The sequence below is a fragment of the Rattus rattus genome, chromosome 3, assembly GCF_011064425.1.
Source record: "Rattus rattus isolate New Zealand chromosome 3, Rrattus_CSIRO_v1, whole genome shotgun sequence".
NCBI lineage: Eukaryota > Metazoa > Chordata > Mammalia > Rodentia > Muridae > Rattus > Rattus rattus.
The window spans coordinates 44,569,676-44,588,582 of record NC_046156.1 but is presented as its reverse complement, the minus strand read 5'-3'; the positions used below and the strand labels follow the sequence as shown (position 1 = coordinate 44,588,582).

Below are 18,907 nucleotides of genomic sequence, written 5' to 3'. Positions count from 1 at the left end.
CAGTGAATTGACATGCAGAGGACAAATACAAAGAACTCTGGGTTGAAATTGTAGAAAACAGGTACAAGTTTGTACTAAATGTTACCTTGGAAAAAAATAATTGCCTTAAGCTCTTTACACTATGGGATCCTTGTAAGTAGCGTGAAATACTATTTCTAAAGGCAATTGGTTCCAAAGAAATGAATCCAATTACAAGAGACGAGATGTTACAAGGAAACTCTACTGAAATGCAATGTATTTTGATTTTCTTTTCCTGCTTCTCAGGCTATCCCATTTATTTATTTATTTTTAAACACCAAATCCCTGTGGTTCAGGGGAATTCCCACATGGTAGCTTTATGTTTACAAAGCATAGATACACAATTAAATTATAATCAAAGAACTCAGACCAGATACAATTGTTAAAAATGATTGTTTTAATTCTCTTATTTAGAACATTCTTAAATATTTAATGAGCGTTGTAATATTAAAATCTGCTAAATAGTTCATTTAGCTCTTCTAATTAACACAAAGAGTTCAAAGAGAACTGGACCAGTAAAGGCTGCTCTGCCTGGATGCTAAGGGCCGTTCATAATCAACCGGATTCACTTTCAAGATCCAAGTACTGGACGTCACCACCATACAAATAGATTCTGTATCAGGGTTACAGCATCCATATTAAGGGAGACAGAAATAATTCATAGTTCAATATGATGTTTAAGCCTTATGGTCTGTGATCAGACTACACAAGTTCAAAGGTCAATTCTACTGATGCATCTGCCTGTGACTGTGGGGAAGTTAGTTCCTGTTGCACGGTTGGTCAGAATGATGTCACCTAGATCTCACAATATCAAGCTATTAGGTGACAATAAGTTATAAAACCTTCCCAACAGCAGCTAGAGATCCACAGATGCTTGATCTTCCCAGTTCATGAGTTTTATTGACATTTGAATAATTGTCATTGTAAGTTAGAATGGGAGCAGGTCTTTCTTTTCTCCTAGGTATCTAAAAATATCTACATACGTCCTTCCATCTGAGATCATAGTTGGTCTGATTTTGGTTTTCCTTTCAATGTTTATTGGTCCTAAAAGAGAGTGCTAGAAATACCTACAAAACTTCACTCTTCGTCACTGTCCCCAATACAGGGTTTTGTATCAAAAAACCACAGAACTGCTATGCACTTTGGTTTTCTTGACAAAAAGGTGAGATTTTTGTCCTTTAGATGGTTCAAAGTAACTATAGTTCAGAAGGGTATAACTCTTCAATAATCCTAGAAGAAGGCAATTGAGAGTATAAATATGACTGCAGTCTTTACTGTTATTAATCACGATGTGCCAAGGGATGTTAAATGAACATCAGAGCCTGCTCACCTTTCCCACTTGTGTCAACAACAGAAGGTGACAGGCAACTGGCCCTGGAGAGACAATTGGCATGGACGCCATGAACCACTCAGCAAAGACACAGCACATGAATGCTGACAGATTTAATAATCAGTGTTTGCACTGCTCTTAAAATATTTTAATATGATAATTGGGTGGCCCTACTCCTCTATCCAAAAGCTAAATTTATTCTAGAGCCAGGTTTTAATTTTCTGGCATATTTGAAATTTGTCTGCAATGTTACAAGAAGTCCAAAGGGTGTGTGTCCAGAGAAATTAACTGCAAGCTGTTGCTCAGATTACGTTTTCAATTATATTATAAAAACTATTCTACTAAGTCATTTCTATCTTGATCTTGTGGATAATCTCTGAATTGCTATGCAGTCAGGAAGACCTGAATTTGATCTTCAACACTAACATAGAAAGTTAGCTGTGGCATCATGTATTTATGACCTTGCTATTGGAGATGGTGAGATTGACAGGTCACTGCACAATGCTGGCCAGTTTGAGGGCACTTCAGGCCAGTGAGAGACCCTGTCTCAAGAACAAGGTGGAAAGATCCTCAGGACATGCACGTGAGAGCACGTCCTCAGAACTGCACACATGTACAAAAATACACTCACAAAATAATAAAACAAAACCCACAAAGACACACAATTTTAAATAAATAAATAAATACCTCTCCTTATGATACCATACCTCTGTCTGCTCCTTACCTTATAGTGAAAGTCTGCTTTGTGTTTACTCTTGCTTTTCCCCAGACTCAGATTAGCCCCAAAGAAGGGTGGCAAGTGTACAGCTCAGCACAGGACCCCGATGGGCGATGCATTTGTACTGTGGTGGCTCCAGAACAAAACCTGTGTTCCAGAGATGCCAAAAGCAGGCAGCTCCGCCAGCTGCTGGAAAAGGTGCGTGGCTTCTGTTCTCCGTGAATACTTGTATTGAAATCTGTCACTCTTTAGAGGGGAACTGTGGTGGATTAATAGCATATAGTTTCCCTGGGTTTTGCTCTCTTTTAATAAGAGCCTTCCCAGTTTTTTGAAATGTGAATCTCAAATTTCATGCCATATTATTCAATTTCTGGGACTCTTTTTTATTGTTCCCAGTCTTTCTTTCTTAAAACATATTCTCTACCATATATCTTAATATATGACCTTTTTTTTTCTCTTAAAGGATTTAGGAAGCAGGGAGTGTTTTTCCAATGCTGACAATTCAGCCTCAACATTCCGAATCACACAAAGCGCTTTGAGCTCATACATTAGACTCTTATTAATAATCTTGCTAGGAAGTTAAAAATAATGACATGAAATATGCAAGCTATCTGGACAGATAATGAATAATTCTAAGTGTTTATCATCATTCTCTAAATCATTCCTTTGAACATTAAGCTCTCAGTCTCACTCAAATCGTGGCATTCTCTCCACAATTTACTTAAGCTGGATTCATAACAATCAAATGCAGAATGCCCTTGATTTGTTCCCATTTACAGAGGAAAGTCAGCTCATGAAAGGTTGTTTATACGTAGTTAGGTAGGAGGAAGGCAATGAATGGTGCTTTCAATGATCCCCATTCAGACTTGTCTGTGAAGGGTTCTGAATACAGTAGGACAGCTGGGGTGGTGTGAGTAATGCAAAGGGTGACAACACATGTGAATTTCAAGTATCATGGAAAGAAGGAGCTCAATTAGGCAGCACGTGTAGTGGAGGATGCCACGCTCTCCTGCTCACTTTGTGCTGAATAAAGTTTTGTGATTACACACTCCAGACACTGAATTGGGAGTTTTTCACATAAAATTAAGATAGCCAGGAGAATGAAAGCACCTAGCATACTAATATAAACAAAAGTTTACTATCTTAAAGCCAGCTACCACAATTTTGTTCTATCTGTCATAAGGTTTCCTTTGTGAGCATCACTTGGAAATCCTTTGATAAACAATATTTTTAAAAGCTGGTTCTCTTGCTTTTGTACCAAAGCTTAGTCTTTCTACTGGGATATTTGTTTTATTGTTTTATTGGATTCTTAGACCTCTACCTTCCTTCCAACCTTATGCCACCCTAATTTCTTCCAAACCCCCCCAGTGCTAGGTAAAGGAGAAAGTTAAAGTGGAAAGAGGATGTAGACCTTTCTAGGCTACTTCCTGCTGATTAGGGTCATGGAGTTGCTTGGGGCAAGTCCAATCTTCATCCCCAGACTATTCAGAAATCAAACAAAGGCAACAGCAGAGGGGACAGCAGAAAGGGGAAGCAGCAGCTGCCCCATCTGGGCTCTCACATTTATGTCATCTTAACTTCCCAGATGTAAACTCTCTGCAGTCCTAGATCGAGCATGAGACAACCATAGTTACAGTTGAACACACTGAAGCAGCCCCATATCCCACAGCTGAGATTAAAACAAAGACATAATTCGTATAATATTAATGGGTTTTTAAAGAGACCAAAAGTCTTACTACACTTTTCTCCTTCCCCTATCCTTGGAGCGATCCTTGTCACATATTGGCTCTCTCTCTTCCCAAGCCTTCTTTTATGATGAGATTCCATTCTTCCTGCCCCCTGCTAAAACAGGTCCCATTTGTATTAGAATCAGTGGGTATTAGAAATTACTATAGGCATATTATGATTATTTTGTGATATTGATTTTTATGAATATTTCAAATACTACATTTAGTTGAGTTACCAGGGAAATTAATTTGGGTCAAAAATGGCTTAACCTTTTAAATACATTTTTGTTTTATAAAATTGTATCTCCTCTCAGATTACTAACATTCCCCAACAGTCTTTTTACTTCTACATAAAATATACGATTCTTGATTGTGTAACTTCATATTATGTTTTAGTATCTTTCAGCAGTGCATTACATAAATAAACCACATACATATTTTTTCAAAAGCCACTTAAAATAATTCAATGAAAGATAAATCCTATAGGTCAAAAAAGAAATGTCTATTAGAGATATAATGGGACTATTATTTCCATTATTACAGGTTTTGTTTTATATTTTTAACCCACTCCATTCAACACTTACAGAAGACATGGTTCATTTTCTAATTCGCATGAAAACAATCTGGTTCTTTCTGAATCTACATTTGTAAAATTTGAAGTGCTCCTTATTTCATTAGCTATAGAGTTATATCCGGTAGCTTCTACATTGTCCTTTATATCATTCTCAATACCACTAGTGGTCTCCAATTTAATTTAAAGATGCTCTGTCTTTTTGCACTTTATCAAATGTGTATGCTACTGAATATTTGGAAAATGCAGATAATTCAGTAGTTCAGTCTTAGTGCACCAGAAATAAAATCATTAGCCCAAAAACCTCCTTGTTAGCTATATGGCTTTTGTGTATTGCTATATGTATCTTGCATTGCCCAAACCAATATTCTCTAACATGATTTTAGACTAAGATATGGGCAATATTTTCACCAATAAAATCAATTCAAGGACAGTATACATAATACTTCACCTTAAAGATTTCAAAAGTATTTTAACACCAAACTTCCTAGTCAAGCAACTGCTGTTCTTTTTGTTAAATCCCAGCTAGCCAAACACGTTGAGCAACAGGCTTTTTAATATAAAGTGGTCGGAGTAAGAGTTATGAGTGGGAGTAAAAATGCACTGATTCGTGTTCATTCAGGAAGACCTTATGCATTTTATTAATAAAACAAGCAAACAAAACAGGACAAATGCTTCAAAAAAGATGATCAGAGATGGGAGACATTGACTTTGCCAAGGGGTGTAGATGTCTGTTAGGTAGTTTTCATAGTTGTGACAAATATCAAGGAACAACAAAGTACGAGAGGAAGAATTTATTTTGGCTTGTGGTTTTAGAGGCTTTTGGTTCATGGTTACTAGGCCATTGTGTTTCTTGACGCTGATAAGACAGTCATGAAAGGGACCACATGTTTGAGTGAACCAACAGACAGGAAGCAGGGGAGAGGACATTGAAACAGTATAGGCATGAAACATGCCTTGCTGACTAGAAACATGCCTAGAAACAGTCCAGCTAGGCCCCACCTCTTAAGTTTCCACACTCTCTCAAAATAGTGCTGTCATTTGAAAAATCAAACCTTCAGTATATGAGCTAGTGGATGACATCCAGCATTCAAAACACAGTAAAATCCCAAACAAACATGAAAAGCAAACTTGCTTCAGAGAGAACAGAGCATAAGAAAAAACACGGTTCTCATTCCTATGAGTCACATAATGGAGAAGTCAGTGTTCTTTATCATCAAGAAATGTTTGCTCAAGGGAGTAGTCTCTATCAACACTAGAAAACTCTTCCTAGGGAGAGCTGACAGCAAATCCTGTCCATTTAGACACTCATGATGATATCTTATACCACAGATATAGTTCCTGCAGTTATTCAAGGTTGTGTACTATAGATGGTCACAACTAAGTCTCATCAAAAATTTTTCTCAGGGTATTTTCCCATAACACAAATCAAATTGCAAATTCAATTGGGAAGTCCAAATAGAACATAAAATAAGGGATGAGCTTTTAACTCAATGCTGAATATTTCCTCTTGTCCATCATATTCTAATTGTGTGGAATATGATTAGGTATAGAAAATTCTTAGGAGGATATCAACCATGCTAATGATGGGTATCTTCATAGACTGCTACATATTTAAATAGGAAGCCAGTTTCTTTAATGCAAATGCTTTACTCTAAATGAGTTTAGAAAATTGCTTTGAAAGTAATGCTTTTATCCATGATAATGTTTCCATGAGTTCAATGCTGTCTCTAATTTTGTATTGGACTAAAAAACATACAAAGCTTTCTGAATATAATAATTTCAAATTGAGAAATATTTGTAGTCATATATTTCTGTGTACAGCAGTTGTGGGGAAAGAAAAAAACTTTCCCTAAAATATTAAGATCGTAATTACCCACAACACTATTTGAAAACCAAGATGATTTTATTCAAGAAATATTTATCAAGCACTTATCTGTGTCTGGTTCTGTGTAACATCCTGCAAGTAAAAGATGTGAAGATACAGCCTATGATGAAGAGAACAGACCAAGGGACTTTGCTGACATTGTCCGAGAGCATATTTTAAAATTACTTTGAGCCAGACTATGACATGTTTGAAATAGACAGTATGAACATAAAGGAGGCCTAAAGATCAAGACATCACAGGAAAGAGATAAAGAAAACTTGACTTGTCTATCAAGAGGTAAAGAACCGAGGCAAGCCCAGGCACAGGGCTTAAAAACCCTGACTTTTATAAAATTGACAATTCTGAGCATTGTGTCAACCATGGTCTCTTTTGAGATAACTGGTATGTGTGTTAATCTTCATAATTTTTCCTGATGGAAAAGTCTATCTCTGAACAGGTTATTCACTTGTAGTTCATGTGTGTGTGTGTTTTTTTTTTCAACGAAAGCAGCACTCTACTAATTACTAAGTAATGCATTTAAAAATAAATGGAAGCACACATTCACTTATGTAAAACAAAACTATTTGCAATCCTATCACCTTTTGTGTGCTCGTTCTTTGGTATATTCACTAATGCAAATGAAAATATCATTTAATCAAAATGGAATTATATATACACTGTATACATACACATAGTTCTTTCCTCTTTGAGACATAATAATATTAATACTAATGTTAACAGCCTAATACATATTTTTCTAATTCTTTAATGTGAATTTCTTCATGATTTTTCTTAATGTATCATATTATCTTTTGCATGTGTGGCTGTGTTTTATCTATGATAAAGGATCAAGTTCTGTATCCATATTATGTTTATCGCTTATAGAAAACCTTCCCGGATGAGTGGGACTTCTCGAATCCCAAGTAGGAATCACTTGGGGATCTTGATAAACATGCAGGCTAACTGAGTGTCTTTGTGATGGTGCCAGGATTCACACTTTTGACAAGCTTCCAGGTGAAGATGAAGTTGTTGCTCTGAAGTATCAGCGTTGTAGACATCCATCTTTGTCTTTATGATAATTTATTCTTAGACTATTCTTCATTCAAATGCTTCCCTCTATTACAGGCTTTCTCTGTGTTCCCAGGATTTTGGTACCACAAAAATTAGAGCAACTTTCCTTTCATTTTTGCTCTCTTTCTAGGTCACCCATTTCCTACCGTAAATAGCCTGGGGCTCAATGAACCTGGCCCAGTGCCATCGGCTTAACTCGTGGTTCTGCCTATCTATAAAGCACTTTATGTGGTTACCATTTCCCAAGTCCCTCAAACATACGCCATGCTACTTAGAAGGTGTTCTAACACTACCAGCACTTGTCCTGGTCAACTCAGTGTCATCCCTCGGAGTATTTTAGAATCATCATGATGTAAATGCAACTAGAGTTGATATTAGGGCTCGGTGAGGTGAGCTCATCTGGAGAGGGCCAGGTTCTTTTGTTCTAGAATAAAGAATTGAACAAAGACGCGGAGATGCAGCAGAGGCATGGTATAGTTGAATTTATGCAATTTGTTAGGGTATAGTTTGTTTACAAAAGGAAGAGGGTTGGGAAGAAGAGGGCTAGTTCACTAGCTCAGCTTTCCTCTGAACAAACGATTCTGGCTTTTATGCTCCACACCCTGGGCTTTTTGGAGGCATTTGCACTTTGGGTATATTTGCAAATGTATAAGAGTTCTTACACGCGTTCTGCTACACTTACTTCTGCAAAGTAGTTCATGCATTGTCTGTGTCCTTAGCATTGTTAAAGTTCCTCCTTGGGGTGTATATACTAAGTATATAAATAGACCAGCCTCAGACAGCCTGAGTATGCTCTGCACCTGCTGAGATGATTTAAGTGGTGGGGACTGAGGGACACCAGCCTCTCTCTCTGCTGGATTTTTTCACATACTTTTTCCATCCTTCATGAAATCTCCACCTCACGCTCTTCCTTATTCTTAGGCTTCAAAATGATTGAACTACTAACTCTGTTGACCCTGTCAGTATGATACACACTGTTTGTTGCTAAGCACCCCTGGCATTTCAGAAGTTACAAAAAGCATTTACAGACACAGTTTATGTCAACATGCATTATCTTGGGTACTACTGCCTTATGAAACCTTGGAATGAAACTAATTTTAATTTTTTTTAATCTACTAGCTTTTTGCTTATGTGACCATTTCTAATAATACATGGCCAATTGTCATTACATGCGTAGGTATAACTTTTTTGGTTGAATTTTGTGAATGCTTATTGTAAGGAATCTTGTTTAAAATGAGACAGCAGACATGCATTTGCTGATTTGGTAGTTCTGTTCACGTTAGTAACATTTTTATATTTTAGTAGAGATTTCAAGTATCCATACACTGAGAATAATGCACAACCAATGACTTCTTTTTTTTTTAAACAGGTGCAGAATATGTCCCAGTCTATAGAAGTCTTAAACTTGAGAACTCAGAGAGATTTTCAATACGTCTTAAAGATGGAAACCCAAATGAAAGGGCTGAAGGCCAAGTTTCGGCAGATTGAAGATGATCGGAAGACGCTAATGACCAAGCATTTTCAAGTAGGTGTGAATTCTGCTGGTCCAGCATAGTGTGCAGGTAGCACATTACTCAGCTGGAAATAAGTACTCCTGGGACCATGTACAAAGTTAAAGACTCCCTGGGAACATAACTGTCTCATCACTAAATAGTGACCATTAGCAAACAACCAGGAACACAGAAGACTTTTTTTTAAAGGTGCTGCCCAAAAGAGATGTGGAGTTTCTGGGTAGAATTATTGGTACTTTACTATCAAAGACAAGGGGAAATCCCCAGGAAAATTAATAATTATGTCATCAATGATTTTCCTAATGAATTTATCCTACTGTGAAGATATAAATTATTAAAGAAGGGAAAAATAACGTTGATGACGATTTTCAAAGGCTAGTTTTCAAAGTAAGTGAGACCTTTAAAAATGATTTTAGGTGGTTTAACGCAAATTATCTAGAAACTAGAAATGGAAAAATTTGCTGAGCATGCTGGGCAGACTTTATTAATGATTTATGACAGAGTCATTTATTTAAAAAACTTCCTGGTCTGATAATGTAACTTTAGCCTCTACTAAAAAAGTATTGCTTTGTCATAAAAAGCATAGCACAAGAGTTTTCAACAACCTTAAGGTTGTCCACAGATACTATCTCTTGTCCCTCCGCTAATTAGACTATGAAGTTCAATCGCAGAGTGAAGGGAGTGGGTTGAATTCAATCTTGTGGTCAAGGCTTTGAGCATACTGGAAAAATATAGGGAGTTGGTCAGAGACAAACAGGATCTTTGAAAGGCACATTATAATAAGATAGAAATCATCAGGGCTTAGAATTTTCTCTGTAGCCTCTGGAATATCAGAAGCAGAGGTACGAATGAAAGACATCACTATATGTCAAGTTTCAATGGAAGAAACAGGACAGAAAAGTTGAGGATATTGACAAGAGAGAAAGTGAGGAATCTGAACTGAAGAGAAATTTAAAGAAAACAGAAATCTTTGAAAAAGAGAAAGAAGAAAAGAATGGGTTATAGCAAGATGACAGAATGTTGAAAATATATAAGAAATGGGGGAAAATGATAAACAGGGAGAAATAAAAAATTCTCAACAGGCACCCATGTCAAGAAGAATTCATTAATACCATACATACACTCTGTGACGCAAGGCCAGGCCCTTCCTAGAAAAATGAAGCACAGACTCTTTCCATGAAAAGGAGCTAAAAGGGAAACAGACTGGGCTCAAAGCAAGCAGCAGCAGTGTTTAAAAGCACAAAAGGAGATTCATTTGTTCACTGACAGTCTGCCCGGGATTTAGGTGATTTGACAGTGTTCAGGAAAACCATGTTGGGTGTGGCCTTCTCTTCTGAAATAAGAAATTTCAGAGAGGATCTAGAAATGAAAGAGAGTTTCAATGCTCAGGACTCAACTGTGTGAACCTGAGACTGTGTCCTTACCAAAGGAGACGATTGTGAATACTAAGTGGAGGAGAGAGGCACGCCCAGCAAGGACAGCGACAGGAGGGCTGGAGCCCATACTGTACTCTGTCAGGAGACAGAGTGGTGCAGACTTGGTAGAATCAAGGGACCCATGTAAGCTTCCCTGGGTCAACAGGAGTGGGGAATGCATTTGTAGGAAACAAAGAAAGAAAGCTGAGAGAAGCCAAAAACATATTTGCCCTGCTGTATATAGGGTTTTCTATAGTGAAAGCCATAGTGTCGATTAGAATATTGAATTTTCAGAAAATACCAGGTGATTGTGATTTTGATTTTTTCATAGTTCACATAATCCAAAGAGATGTTGGATATGTAGAAGTCTAAATTTTAGTTACTATAATAATAACCATTTTTCTGGACATACATATTCAGAGCAGAGTTCTGAGTATTTGTATATATTAATTGGTTCAATCATCACATCTATCCAACGAGCAAGCACTGCTTTACTGTTTTTATCCCCCATCAAATGAACTAAAGCACAATTATAAATTTTCTAGTACCTAATCGAAGATTCAGATTGACAACATCTAACTTCAAGCCTGTAGGTCTGAACGGATAAACTAGGTCTTTGAATTAAAGTGATAGGGACTGGAGAGTTGGTAAAGTTTGTAAATTATTGTTAGTACGAACACAAGGACTTGATTTCTGATGCCCAGAATACATCAAATAGTAACAGGGTTTGGGGTGTGTGTCCTCAGCATTGGGGAAGTAAAGGCAGACATATCCTTAGAGATCGTTAAGTAGATAATATAACCTAATATAGGGGCTCCTGGAAACTTTGAGAGACCCTATCTCAGGGGAATAAACTCTAAGTACAGGATGATTAAGGAAGACACTTGAATCAACCTCTGGCCTACACAGTGGTGAGTATACTTACACACACACACACACACACATGCACACACACACACACACACACACGCACACACACACACACACACATGTACACCCACAAATTCATGCATAGTCACATACACATGTATGTGTACACTTGCAGCACACATACATCCACACACCTGGGCACACACATACATAGCATACAACCATGCACACATACATACGCACACCAACACGTCTGCCAAAATTCCCACATTCATAAGTTCACTCCTCTATACCCAAATCACAGTAATAATCAGGTGCCCTAAACATGCTTATGGATCTCATGTCTTCCCCGAGTTACAGCATGAATCACATTTCCTCCTAGATGCAGAGATAACAAATGCTAGAAGTAGAACATTCTTAAACCAAGCTTAAGTGGAAAACTCCTTTATAAAACGCTCTCTGCTGCTGCAAAACTTTCATCTCACGACAAACACCGTCGTCTCTTCCTTCTGTGGTCTCTCGGGTGGAATGCTGAGCTGTCCATCACACTGAGACCAACTGTTGTTGGCAAGCACTCTGGCTGTTGTCAGAGCTAGACAGTTGAAATAAAATTCTAGAAGGTAGCAGCAAAGCTAGACTTATCATATTACATTTTTAGTTTTACATATATGATATATACCTGGGTCCTCTAATAAGTGCCAAAAGCTTCAAATTTGATTGTCAAAAGTCTAGTAAATTTTGAAAAAGTAAAAATACTTTCTAATTCATCAAAGAAAAGAAACTTCCAAAACTTTGACATCAGACTGCTCCTTTGAACACCCGCTCGCAGTAAAATGTAAAGTGTTCAATTGTGGCACTTATTATCATCTGCAGCAAGTGGGAGAAGCAGAGCTCTTCTCATTAAAATTCTAATGAAACAATTGTATCTCCTTTTAGGGGTACTGCAAGATGCTTAAATTAATAAGTTTATTTCAAGATGAGACGTAAAATGAGCAAACTCTGCAGTTCTACCTTTTGACTGCAAACCTTACAAATCTTCTTCATTACTGAGATCGTTTTAATCATCTCATTCAACTTGCACATACAGAGAAACTCAAAGATTTCCGGGTTTGAGTTGCATATAGATGTCTCCCCACCAAAAACCCAAGCCCGTTAATCAGGGCAGCAATGGGAGCTTCTGCTCCTCGAATGTGTTTACAGTAATAACATTTTCTAAGTGTAATCTAAAAATGCAATTTTCAGCTCCTTCAATAATCATACAGTACGGCTTCCGACAGAGTCCATGGGTTATTCTCAAAGGATCATACTTTGGAACTCTTTCAACAGATTATATCATCTGCAATAAATTCATAGTTAACTCAAGATCCTGCAGTACTTTTGTTGTTCACGTCTACAAAATTAAAGGGAAAGAAGTTTGTGCAATAAGCATAGAAGTTGCGAGTAAAAGCACAAGTTGTGGTCCAGGCTTGTGATGATGAGGAATAGGGAACACCGACAACATGTGTTGCTTGGTTCCTTGACAAAAAAATTCAGTGTTTTAATGTTGAACAGCTCTGTGCACCTGGCCCAACTGCTATATAAACTACGCACCTTGTTCCTTTAAGGAGTTAATTCACTGCATGGTGGATAAGTGACTCTGCACTCTGTAATGACATCTTAGTTATCTATGCTAGAAAACAACTGGACAGAGTTCAGTTAATGATTCAAAATGGAAACAGCAGCATATGTCTCATCAACTTTTGCAAAGCTTTGTATGATTTATCATGTAGTTGAACTTACCTTCCTACTGAAGTTCTCCTAACAGGAATATTCCACAGGACAGGAAACACCTGAGGACAAATGAAAGACAAAACCAAACAAACACCAGAAACGCCAACAACTGGCCCTAGAAACAGTCTTAAATTCAAGGAAAAAGTTAGTCTAGAGTCAAAAATTCTCCTTTATGTAGTTCTATGGTATAGATATTCAGTTGTGGCATAATTCACTTTCCCTAATGTCTCATAAGATGTTTGATTTCTTTCCAGTATTGCTATTCAATAAATCACTGGGAAATGGGATCATGTCTCTGTTTCCAAATGAGATGATGCATTATTCAGGTTATAAAACACTAGAAAGTACAATAATCCAAGAGACGTAATTGCTATGATAGGAAGGTTTTCTAAATATAGTAAAGATCAATTTATTTTATAGCAATGCATGTAATCTCTCAAAGAGAGATTGCTGCGTTAACAGGATGAGATACAAAGATTTATTACCAAGAATCATGTGTCCACTTACATTAACAAAGCCGACCTGGTGTCAGCCCAAATATCAATAAAGAGCCTTGAAACTCGTTAAATAAGCTCCTTTTCATGTCTTATTTCAAAGAACACGGCTGCCTTTTCTGTTTTAAATGACTCTTGGAAACATTCTACTGCTTTCCACAGGAGTTAAAAGAGAAAATGGACGAGCTACTGCCCCTGATCCCAGTGTTGGAGCAGTACAAAACCGACGCAAAGCTCATCACTCAGTTCAAGGAGGAAATCCGGAACCTGTCTTCAGTCCTCACTGGGATTCAGGAGGAAATCGGTGCCTATGACTATGAAGAGCTGCACCAACGGGTCCTCAGCTTAGAAACCAGGCTTCGTGACTGCATGAAAAAGCTAAGTGAGTCAAGTTCTTTCATTGGCTTAGGTCGTGAGTTTCCCTGTCCATGGAGACTGTATTCTTACACAGAAGTCAGAGTAAAGGACTTACTTCTAGGGAGTCAGTCCTGAATTACAGGGCCAAGTGTCCCTTAGTCACTTGAGCATGGCCATGTCACGTTTCTGTGGCTTAAATAACCAGTGTGTTTGACTAGGGGAAAAAATAAACTTTCTTCCATTTTTGTTGGTATGTTTTGTTTTGTTTTGGTTGGTTGGTTTGTTTTAGTTGTTGACAGTAAATAAAGTGATCAGGAATCAAATTCAAAGAAAATGTTCTCAAAAATAAAACATTTTCTGAAACAATTAAAAGGGAAGAGGCATGATATACCTGAAATGGATTATTTGCAGCAAACCAGTCTATAGTGGATACTTACAAAGTTTAAAATAAAACGTGAATGGTTACAAAAAAACATTTTGGATACCATTTAACATGTAACTCAGATGATTAAACATAAGCCAAACTACAAAATGTTGTGTTAAGGGAGTTACCACAACCACCAAAATATAGAACCAATCAGGGCAGAAAGTCCCATATCAGAGGCTCCATTGCAGTCATCTCAATTTTTACAAAGGAATCACAGAAGATAATTAAAAGGAAATAAAGTGAACAGAAAGTGTGCATGAATGCATAGAAATCTTCAACGCTTTTTAATTGAAAAATATTTGTTTTCATGCAATATATTCCGATCACAATTTTCTCTCTCTCAACTCCTCCTAAATCCTCTTTATCTCCCTGTATTCCCAGGGCACTGTTTGTGGTGAATTCAGTACTCAGATGCATGTACTCCAGCAATCATATCTAGCTATCATATCAGACTATAAACATATAAAACAGCAGCATCACTATTTATCTTCCTTTTTTTGTTAGGTGTTTGCTGTTTGCGTTAGCTGGGCGGTAAACACTGAATGTGAAGCAATATCTGTGAGGAACTGGCTCCGGAGTCCTCACAACTACCCAAGTTTACAGTTGGGAAATCCCCTTCTGTAGAATAGTGCATAGCTGATGCATTCCTTCCCATATATTTTCTGTAATTTCTAGATTCTTTTAACCCAATGCTGTCCGGATTTAATATAAATATGGCTTGGGTAAAAATGATAAGAAATTAGTCTATACATGCTTTCTACAGATGAAATTGTTTTCCAAACACTTGTCATTCCTGCTTGTTGAAGTTGAACATGTGAAACTCATAAAAATAAAGAGCAGGCTGTAGTTCTACTCCGTCATGAAGTCTGTCCAATGTCATCAGTCATTGTCTCCTTGTCACTTATCATAGAGACCAATGTTACAGAAAAAATAATGTGACTTTTTGTCTGGAAAAATATGATTTTGTCCTTCCCATCATTTAAATCAATTAGTCACTTAGTGAGCATCTCTAAACAGAGAAATATTAAACAGAGAACCTAAACAATACCAGGAAAGTATATTCAGATGATAGATGATTGATGATAGATAGGTTATAGATAGATATAGATAATAGATGATAGATAGATAGATGTAGGTAGATAGATAATAGATAGCTGATGCATAGGTGTACAGATAGATAATGATAGATAGATGATAGGTAGATATATAGAAGGACAAATACAGAGAAATAAAGATATAAATAGATGGTAGGAGCATATGTATGGGTAGAAAATAGATGGATAAATGAATATCATATATATGTAGGGATAAAGAGAGAAACAGAACATGTGGAAGATAATTCTAAATGTCATTTGCTATTTAATGACTATATTTAATTTTTCACAAAAATAATTCGTTGCCAGTATGTTTTGTGATGTGTACTTATTGAAAATAATAGCTGATTTCTGCCATGTGATTTTTCTTTTCTTTTCAACCTATTTATTTAATTGATTGGATTTTTATATAGTCTAGCTATGTATCTCAGGCTGGTTTTAATATTCCATTCAGTTCAGGCTGGTCATGAATTTACATTGATCTTTCTGTCTCATTCTAAGTGCTGAAACTACAAGTGTACACACACACACACACACACACACACACACACACACACACACACACACACACTACAACAAACACACACACACACACACACACACACACACACACACACACACACACACACAGTCTCACACCCCAAAGAGAACAAAACAAAAAACCCCAAACAAGCAAACAGAAACATCAAACAATAGGATATTGGAAGAGAGGGAAAAGAATAATTAAGTAACACAAAGGAGAGAGGGAGAAATACCATGAGTTCAACATTGCAATGAATCCATAATCAGCATACTATAATGCTCAGACACAGAGAGGAGGAAGGGGGAATCGACAATGCAGAATAGCAAAGGAGGAGAAGATTCATCTTTCCTCTGAAAGTAGCATCTTTCCTCTTCACAGAAGCCACTCAACACACAGCTGATAAGCAGAGGGTAGAAATGAACTGGGCATTCAGAATAAAATTGTAACAATTGTGAATACATTTCCCTCAATTTTCTACCCCCAGAGGAGTTAGTTTGAAGTTAAATGTTATAAATCTGAAGATTGAAAATTAAACCAGCCTCCCTGCCTTCAAGTATCACCACCACCATCATCATCACCACCACCACCACCACCACCACCACCACCACCACCACCACCACCACCACCCCACCCGCTCCAACCAGTAAACAAGGCCCACGGGGAATCACTAAGGCACTACTCAGTTTATGTCTACTAAAGAATTCAAGGGTTGTAGAGAGTAGAAATTAGAAAAATGCTTCCACAGCGTTGCACTCTGGTGGCCCAGTGAAGAACAATGATGCTTTTTCCAAAGTATTTCACTCTCTCCTCAGAGGGACTGAATAGAATAAAGTCCCCTGTGCTTAATTAAATCGTATCAGATTTCTCAACACACAGAACATAATTGTATGCATGTGAGAATCTGCCCGAGAAAGCGTGGTTAAAACTCTTACACACCCCCTGAGATCACCAATAGATATTTAATGGAGATTATAAGCAAGCTTCTCGGCTTGCCGGGCCCCCACCCCACCCCAATCCCTTGTGATGCTTCTATTTTTGGGCAATGGTTTGGTGCCCTCTAGTGAAAGAAGGGATGCATCCTTTTACTAAAGGAGCCATTTGAGGTCAAGACCCTCTTACTAGGCTACATAGAGACTTCGTTTCTTAAAATGGAGAATAAATTTCCTAAGTGGCAGTAGCCATGTTTCTATACTCGACAGTTTCTTTTGACTCCATGCTTTGTGCTCGCACTTCGTAAAGAACCATCTCTCTGGGGTAAACAAGTTCATCTTTAAGCAAGCACATAAATAGGTGGTTGCTACAAGACAGGGTACCTTCTGCTTTGACATGTAGTATGCCTGCTGTTTTACACATTTGTTTTAATCCCTGAAAGAACTCCAAATTAGATGATAGTAGTGGTGATTTAATTAAAACATGGATAAATTAATAAACTTCTATGGACTATTAGGGTTGTAACAACTTTAAGTCCAAGTCTGTTTTAATTGAAAATCAGATTTCTTTCCCACACATGATATCATGATTCCATGATAGTGGTATATCTAGTCTTGAATATACACACAACATAACTCAAACACATTAGGGAAAACCAGTTGCTGCAAAGGCTTGAAGAGAGGATTTTATTTTCAAAATAATTTATTTTCAACTCATATAACAATATGGTGTGTGATATGGTGTGTTTGTGTGTGTGTGTGTGTGTGTGTGTCTGTCTGTCTGTCACAAGTCACAGATCATTTGAGGAAAAGCAGATTATAAAAGCACTGCACTGGTTCTTACCTGTTCGTCTATTGTGTTATTATTGACTTCTTTTTCTTTCCACAATGGCAATTTCAGTGTTTCACTGCAAAATACCTAATAGTTTGCTCTATGTAACATTTAAAGAGAAAGACACTAAAAATCTCAGAGACTTCAGAAATTTAAGAAAGGTTAAACTCTGGCTCACTGGGGGTAGAGAAGTGAGATTTTAATCAGAAATATAATGTAGAAAAATATAAGAACATGTACTTAGATTAAGTTAAATTAAAGCCTATTAAGTCATTTGAAATCATTTGCCAGTATCTGCCATACACAACCCAAAATATTCCTGCTCCGTGCACCTGAGATTGATTCTTCTAGAACTTTTGAACTAGAGTTTTTTAGCTAAAGTTTTAAGTAATCAATAAACTTTACTATAAATTGATTATCATTAATCTTTCATATATTTATATGCTCTTAATTTATGACTATATTTAAATCATATATCCTATATTTCCAGACGAAAAGTATAAATTTCTACTTTATCAGGGATTTCATTACATTATTGTGCATTCAGTTTTAGGTCTAAATGGATTTTTATTTTAAGATATATTTCTAACTAAATTTATATTTAAAAGATAAATGGAAGAGTTGAAGTACTTCCTTAAACAATGAAGAAGGTAAAGGTGTGTTTTCTGATAAAAGATGAGTTATTATACACACAGTTAATTGTTCTTATCCTCAGCAGAAGCTCACTGTAGCTACCACAATCATTTCACTTAGCAGCATAATCAGCAAGTCTAGACATAAAGATAAAATTTAAATGATATAAGTAGATTTTACAGGGCTCCCAAAGGATGGCTGAAATAGTCTTTCTATAAGAATTTTAACAGGTTGTAAAATTAAATCATGTGTATTTCTTACTACATGAGTTCCTCATAGCCTTTAAGAAGAAAAATAATTTTCCGTCGATAGAAATAATCCTTGCTCTATCTAAGTTATATGTATGGGTTTGAACTAAGAATCCAAAGCTAGAAGCTCTTCCACTAAACTATAGTAAAGCACATTCATATGCTAAAGATATAAGAAGAGAGAATGGGTGTGTTTTATGCATCAATGATCCAACTTCCTCAGGCTGCATCCTAAACTGTACCATTTCCTCAACTAATCATGGGTGATAACTGACAATAGAAAATAAATGCTTAAAATTCATCAGAGAAATAAAATGACCACCTTCTTAAATAATGTTTCCTGTATATTTTTTTTGCATAGGTAGAATGTTATCAATTCTGACATTTCCATAGGTCTCTCTCTAGATGGAGGAGAGTGGTAGGGGAAATCATTGACCCAAGACTCCACCTCCCTTCTATCGTCATGCACCTTTATGGGAACATTTGTCTTCCAGGCATTTGG

At 36.9% G+C, this 18,907-nt stretch overlaps 1 protein-coding gene across 1 annotated transcript in view; it reads left to right on the top strand.

The window, feature by feature from the left end:
• Olfm3 (olfactomedin 3) overlaps nucleotides 1–18,907 on the top strand; it is a 40,262-nt gene that overhangs the window by 5,258 nt on the left and 16,097 nt on the right. Inside the window, exons 2-4 of the mRNA XM_032897444.1 lie at nucleotides 2,118–2,264; nucleotides 8,672–8,827; nucleotides 13,525–13,744. Of these exons, the coding sequence (XP_032753335.1) occupies nucleotides 2,118–2,264; nucleotides 8,672–8,827; nucleotides 13,525–13,744 (523 nt within the window). The remainder of the gene's footprint in view (nucleotides 1–2,117; nucleotides 2,265–8,671; nucleotides 8,828–13,524; nucleotides 13,745–18,907) is intronic.